The following is a 7500-nucleotide window of genomic DNA, read 5'->3' as shown; positions in this document are numbered from 1 at the left end:
ATGTTGGGGTGATGTTTGAGGTGATGAAGTGATGTTGGGGTGATTGAGGTGATGTTTAAGGTGATGTTTGAGGTGATGTTTGGGGTGATGTTTGAGGTGATGTTGGAGGTGATGTTTGAGGTGATGTTTGGGGTGATGTTTGTTTGAGGTGATGCTGATGCTGAGGTGATGTTGGGGTGATGTTTGAGGTGATGTTTGAGGTGATGTTGGAGGTGATGTTTGGGGTGATGTTTGTTTGAGGTGATGCTGATGCTGGGGTGATGTTTAAGGTGATGTTGGGGTGATGTTTGAGGTGATGTTTAAGTGAGGTTTGTTTGAGGTGTTTGAATGCTTCGGTACCTCTTTCCAGATGGCAGGAGTGTGAAGAGTGTGTGTGTGGGGTGTGTAAGAGTGTGTGTGAGGGGTGTGTGGGGTGTGTAAGAGTGTGTGTGTGTGGGGTGTAAGAGTGTGTGTGTGTGGGGTGTGTAAGAGTGTGTGTGAGGGGTGTGTGTCTGTCCTCACTATCCCCTGAAGGGTCTTGTGATCTGAGACGGTCCAGTTCCCAAACCAGGCAGTGATGCAGCTGCTCAGGACGCTCTCCATGGTCCCTCTGTAGAACACAGTCAGGATGGGGGAGGGAGATGGGCTTTCCTCAGCCTTCTCAGGAAGTAGAGGTGCTGCTGGGCTTTCCTGGTGATGGAGCTGGTGTTGAGTGACCAGGTGAAGTTCTCTGCCAGGTGAATACCAAGGAATTTGGTGCTCTTTATGATCTCCACGTTGGACCAGTCGATGTTCAGTGGAGAATGGTCACTCTGTGCTCTCCTGAAGTCAACAACCCTCTCTTTGGTCTTGTCGACGTTCAGGGAGAGGTTGTCGGCTCTGCACCAGGCTGTTAGATGTTGCACCTCCTCTCTGTATGCTGACTCGTCGTTCTTACTGATGAGACCCACCACGCTCGTGTCATCAGAGAACTTGACGATGTGGTTGGAGCTGTGCATTGCTGCACAGTCGTGAGTCAGCAGAGTGACCAGCAGTGGACTGAGCACACAGCCCTGAGGAGCTCCAGTGTTCAGTGTGGTGGTGCTGGAGATACCGTTCCCGATCCGGACTGACTGAGGTCTCCCAGTCAGGAAATCCAGGATCCAGTTGCAGAGAGAGGGGTTCAGGCCCAGGAGACTCAGCTTGTCCATCAGGTGCTGAGGGATGATTGTGTTGAATGCTGAACTGAAATCTATGAACAGCATTCGTATGTAGTCCTGATGTTCCAGGTGTGTGAGGGCCAGATGGAGGGTTGTGGTGATGGCGTCGTCTGTGGAACGGTTAGGACGATACACAAACTGCATGAGGAATAACACACTCAGGGTAAAGAAGCAGCTTCAGTGAGATGATGGTGTAGACGAATCTGTCCTGAGCAACTGTACTTCATAAAGCCATTGTTCAGCACTGTGTGCTCGTGCGTGCGTGCGTGTGCGCGTGTGTGCGTGCGCGCGTGTGTGTGTGCGCGCGTGTGTGCGTGTGCGCGTGTGTGCGTGCGTGTGCGCGCGTGTATGTGTGCGCGCGTGTGTGTGCGCGTTCGTGTGCGCGTTTGTGTGCGTGTTCGTGTGCGTGTGTGTGGCCGTTCGTGTGCGTGTGTGTGCGTATGTCGATGTCGCGTGTGCGCGTGTGTCGCATGTGCGCGTGTGTGTGCAGCGGCTGTGCGTGCGTGTGCGTGTGCGGCGTGTGTATGTGCGCGGCGTGTGCGTGTGTGGCGTGTATGTGTGTCGTGTGCGTGTGTCGCGTGTGTGGTATGCGCGTGTGTGCGTCGTGTGTGCGTGTGGCGTGTGTGGGTGCGTGTGTGTGTATCAGGCGTGTCGCGTCATGCGTGTGTGGCAGGCGTGTGTGCGCGCTGTGTGTCGCCGTGTGTGTCAATGCGTGTGTCAGCGTCGGCGTGTGTGCGTTGCGCGTGTGCAGTAGCGTAGGGCGCGTGTGTGTGGCGATGTGTGCTGCAGTGTGTATGTGTGAAGTGTAGCGTGCGTGTTGTGCGCGTGTGTGTCGTGTCTTGGCGTGCGTCGTTGTGTGCGATGTGCGCGTGTCGTGGCTGTGGCGCGATGTGCGTGTGTGTGTGCGTGTGTGTGGTTTACAGACGAGCCTGTTAGCTCTCTGGAGAATGCGATCTCGGGCTCGTCGCTGCGCTGAATTATGCGTTGAGATTCTTTAATCCGAAAATCACATCAGCACTGATTGATTGATTTCTCGTTGGCTGGAGAGACGCGGCGGAGTCGAATTTCTTTCTCTCTAATCAGGTGAGAATTAATTGAGTTTGTAGCGAAATCCCTGCTGCACCGCCGCCGCTCGGCCGACCGGAAGAAAGAGATTGAAACGGGAAAATAGCACAACAAAGGATTGTGGGTAATGTGTGTGCAGAGGGGGAAACGCTAAACCTGTGCTAAACGCTAAACTCCAAACGCAGTTAAAAACCATCCCCACACACACACACACACAGTCAGCTCCATGCAGTTGGTTCCTCCATGCTCTGATTTTCCATCATCACACACCTGCGTTCTCACACACACACACAGACACACAGACACACACACACACAGACACACACAGACACACACACACACACACAGACACACACACAGACACACACACACACACAGACACACACACACAGACACACACAGACACACACACACACACACAGACACACACACACAGACACACACAGACACACACACACACACAGACACACACACACACACAGACACACACACACACACACAGACACACACACACAGACACACACACACACACAGACACACACACAGACACAGACAGACAGACACAGACACACAGACACAGACAGACACACACAGACACACACACACAGACACACAGACACACACACACACAGACACACACACACACACACAGACACACACAGACACACACACACACAGACACACACACACACACACACACAGACACACACACACAGACACACACACACACACAGACACACACAGACACACACACACACACACACACACAGACACACACACACACACACACACACACACAGACACACACAGACACACACACACACACAGACACACACACACACACAGACACACACAGACACACACACACACACACACCTGCACATCACTGAGCCATCTTCATCTTTGCAGAAACGTTCACCTTGTTACATTTAAAAATAAATGTTAAATATTACAAAATTAAGACTAAGCAATCAGTATAAAATAAATCAGGAGATATTAAAGTAAAACATTTTTATACCACGACACTTACGATTAATTAATAACATTAGAAATCATTTAATGTATGAAAATTTAATACTGAATACAGAAAAACATGACAACTGCAGTCACATGACCAAATGACCATATCTGAGTGGAGCTGTAACACTCGTTATGACATCATCACCTCAGACCTGAGGCTGCAGCGGGATGTTCTGAGTAGAACTGGTTTCAGAAGCTGAGAGCGGTTTTACACTGAGAGAACCCCGAGAGAACCCCGAGAGAACCCTGAGAGAACCCTGCTGTCTTTCTTTCACATCCATCTTCTCTTTATTATTCTTACAAACATGAAACTCACGCTTCTTCATTATCTACCAACAATTCTGTTTCATGTGACAGTGCCTCCTAGAACACACACTGTACCCTGCATACAAGTGTGTGTGTGTGTGTGTGTGTGTGTGCACGCGCAAACATGTTCTCACAACATCCTAATACACACACAGAGACAGAAATCAGCTTTAACAGTGTATTTTATTTTTGAAGTTTGAAGTGTAAACACTGTGTGTGTGTGTGTGAACGCACATGTATGCATGTGGTATTAGATTAGAGTCAGGGTGTGTGTGTGTACATATGTATTAGATTAGTGTGTGTGTATGTATTAGATTAGTGTCGGTGTGTGAGTGCTGGAATTGCTTTTGCTGGGTGTCGTGTGCATGCAGATGAAGGACGAGGCTGTGACTCAGACACAGAAAAATCAGCCTGCAGTGACCGAGGCTTAATTAGAGCAGGACCTCGTTAACCGTCCAACTTAACCCCACTGTAGTGTGTGTGTCCTGCAGAGGGAAACAGGATGGCCTTAATGAACACTTCTGTCCTACACACACACACACAGAGAGTGGTGTGTATTTGAGTGTGAGAGGAAGTGAGGAGGATGGGGGATATGCCGAGCCGCACTGCAGGACGACAGTTTGTGGTTTTACTTCGTTTTGTTTTTGATGGTTTCACATCCGGCTGAAGTTCTAGCTGCAATCTTCTTGATGATAAGACGGTGTGATGAGGAGTACAAATAAACACGTCAATGTCTAAATGGAGTCTGAGCTAGGAGTCTAGACGCTGTGACTGGAGTCTGGGCTAGGAGTCTAGACGCTGTGAATAGGGATGCCACAATACTCAATATAATATTGAAGCGTTCAGTACGATCTCCACGGTTCAATACGCGTATGTGAACCGCAGATTTTTTTCAGTTTTTTGTTTAAATAATTTCCACGTGTTGCACATTACTCTCTGAACTTCCTGTTTGTGTTTATTACTCTCTGAACTTCCTGTTTGTGTTTATTACTCTCTGAACTTCCTGTTTGTATTTGCCTGTACTGTATGTCTACGTGCTGAGACAGACACACCTCCCCATGAGTAAATATATCCAATCAGTGAGCGCTACATTTCCAGGTGAAATCTGCAGCTGGATTTGAGTGTATGTGAGACTCTACACGGCTGGGAGGAACATTGATGATCACGACCAGCAGATTAACTGATTTAGATCCAAACAGGGTAAAGATCACAGCAAGGTCAGCTAAAACACTAGACTTGTTTGCCAGCAGAGGTTCCTTGTTCCACTGGGTTCTCGTCTGGTACACGCTTTATTGACCTGATGTGAGTGAATTCATCATTAAACACTGTTTTGTGTGTTTTGTGTTGTTAGCCTTCACACAGTGCTGTAAGGACAGCGGGCTGCTCATGGTGGTGAAATGCAGAGAGGAAAACAACGCCCTGAAACAGTGTCTCACCAAACAGTGAGTCCTGTGTGTGTGTGTTTTGTTTGTGTGTGTTTTAGACCGACACTGATGTCATGTGTTCAGTTACACAGATCCGGTGTTCTATGAGGAGTGTAAGCAGCAGTACATCAAAGAGAAGCAGGAGTACGAGCGCACCGGCATCTCCACTAAGCACAGAGCACAGCGATTACCTACCGGCATGTAGAACACACACACACACACACACTGCTGTTTATATTCATGACTAAACCTCATATAAATTCATAGAGAGAGTTTTAATCACATCAGATGAAATTTCCTCCGCTGAGACTCACTCACAGATTTGTTGTTGCTTTTTTTCTTAAGAATGCATTTATTTTGTTCTGATTGTTTTTTTCTTGTTCTTTGCGAGATCATCAGTTTTGTTTGAAAGTGAACACACACACACACACACACACATTACATCAGAAGGAGTTTGAGCTGTTTGTATATGTGTTTGAGTGAAAAATTTATAAATGATGTGTTATAAACATGTAATAAACATCACTGTGTGTCTGAATTCTCTGATTACTATTTCTGATGTGAATAAAAGCTTTAGGGGGGGCGGGGTCTGGAGGTGAATAAAAGTTACAGGGGGCGGAGTCTGGAGGTCTGATGTGTCACAGATTTGAGAAATTTTTTTTTCATAGAGCTGAAACCTGAAGTCTAAACTGATGATTAAAATCAAGGCCCCTGATGCGTGACGGTACAAATGAATAAATAATTCAGGTGAATTTTTAATGAATAGGTTTGGATTTTCAGTCGATTCTTCAGTATAAACAAATCAGACTTAAAAACAGCTCTAATATTAAGTCTCAGAGTGACCAGATGTGCTCAGTCACCAGATGCAGTTCAGTAAAGAAACACAAACTCTTACATTCATCTGACTTTAATATTTACAAACAGCCGAGCTAAAAAACATCCCACATCAGCTGTACATTGCATTTCGGCACGACGCCAACGCCGAGGAACAAAAACACGTCCAATCAAATAAAACGATTAGGAGCGACACACACACACACACACACCCTTCATTTATCACATTAATACTCTTCCACTGTCCCATACAGTACGAGGAGTGTGTCAGTGTGAACACAACATTTACACACACATTTCAGAACATCCTGCATTTATGTTTATACACACACACACCCTGTGCTCCGATTCCTGTTTACACACCCTGATCGACTCACAATATCACACACACACACACACACACATTAGATTTTGTGTGGAGTTCATAAATAAGTGCCCCCCCCCACCACAGACTCGGCTCTTTTCTGCTGTAATTTTAGCTACAACACTACACTAGTTTTTGTTCCTTGTTTATGAAAATTAGCTAGCAAGCTAATAGCTCTATGATAATCTAACATACCAGTTGACTCTAGGTCCAATTTAACTAGCTTTAGCTTTCCATTTATTAAATAATATTTCAGCAGAAACTGCAACAAAACAGTTTTTTTAATAACTTTTTTTAATCAATTTAATAACTTACAAATTGATTTATGTTAACAGCAAAGCCTTCTGGGAGATTTAATCCTGAACCCTACACTGATGTTCACGCAGTCCTCATTTAACAAACATAATGAATGTGGAACAGCCCTAATAAGGCCAAGAGGAAGTCGGCCAGGGCACATTAACAAGGATTAGAACAGAGCCGAAAGAACTAAAGCCTTTCTTCACAGTCATGAGAATAAAAACAACACAGGAAAGAGAATTCAGACTTTAACACACCAAAATCACAATTATAGGATCCTCAGACACACACACACACACACACACACACACACACACACTCTGGAAGTGTATGTTCTGTACAGGCCCGGGTGAGAGCAGTGTGAGGTATCTCAGTCTGGGCGGCGGTCTTAAGGCAGGATGTGATTGGACGAGTCACCTGTCCGTCAGTACGGCTTGGACCACTCGGTGCTGCTGGACTTTGGCTCCTCCCAGTATGGGGTGTGGCCAGGCGTAGGGTGGGCAGGGATAGACCAGGAGTCATCATTCAACGAAGAAGCAGCGTGCTGAGGTGTAATGGGTGGGCCAGCCGGGCTTCCCAAAGGGGAGGGGCGGTTTAGAGGCCATGCCTCCTTCCAGTTCTCTGCGTATGAGGTACCAGGGGGTGGGGCCACGTGGAGCGGTGGGGCACTTGGGGGGCGGGGAATCGGAGCTCGGACCGGCGAATGGTTTTTCTCCATATCATCCAGACACTGAACAGGAAGAGCTGAGGCAGCTACACACACACACACACACAGTGTACAATCTGAGGCGAGAATTTATATACAGTATACTGTGTATAATATATCTGTTTGTCTTTAGTGTGAGACAGAGCGACTGCAGTGAGGTCTATATACTTCAGACAGAGAGAGTCTGTGCGTGCGTGTGTGTGTTTTCTCCCTGTCCTGATTTACACACATGTTCTCAAACACTTACACACACACACACAAAGAAGCAGTTATATATATAGACACTTTCTAACAGTAGGTAAGTTC

General features: G+C 46.8%; 2 protein-coding genes across 5 annotated transcripts in view; one reads left to right on the top strand and one right to left on the bottom strand.

Annotated features, from left to right (window-relative positions):
- cmc1 (C-x(9)-C motif containing 1) overlaps window positions 1-7500 on the top strand; it is a 171441-nt gene that overhangs the window by 20426 nt on the left and 143515 nt on the right. Inside the window, exons 3-4 of one of the 2 annotated variants that reach the window (XM_058376752.1) lie at window positions 4921-5011; window positions 5078-5219. In XM_058376752.1, coding sequence (XP_058232735.1) covers window positions 4921-5011; window positions 5078-5198 — 212 coding nt within the window. In that variant the 3' untranslated portion in view covers window positions 5199-5219. Of the gene's footprint in view, window positions 1-4920; window positions 5012-5077; window positions 5532-7500 lie in introns of those variants that run through there. The other variant, XM_058376751.1, reaches the window with a different exon arrangement.
- azi2 (5-azacytidine induced 2) overlaps window positions 5675-7500 on the bottom strand; it is a 38294-nt gene continuing 36468 nt past the window's right edge. For all 3 annotated transcript variants that reach the window (XM_058376746.1, XM_058376745.1, XM_058376744.1), the window contains exon 8: window positions 5675-7241. In XM_058376746.1, the coding sequence (XP_058232729.1) occupies window positions 6913-7241 (329 nt within the window). In that variant the 3' untranslated portion in view covers window positions 5675-6912. The remainder of the gene's footprint in view (window positions 7242-7500) is intronic.

This window comes from Hemibagrus wyckioides, linkage group LG23 (assembly GCF_019097595.1).
Source record: "Hemibagrus wyckioides isolate EC202008001 linkage group LG23, SWU_Hwy_1.0, whole genome shotgun sequence".
Classification (NCBI taxonomy): Eukaryota; Metazoa; Chordata; class Actinopteri; order Siluriformes; family Bagridae; genus Hemibagrus; species Hemibagrus wyckioides.
This window is presented reverse-complemented; position numbering and strand designations above follow the sequence as displayed.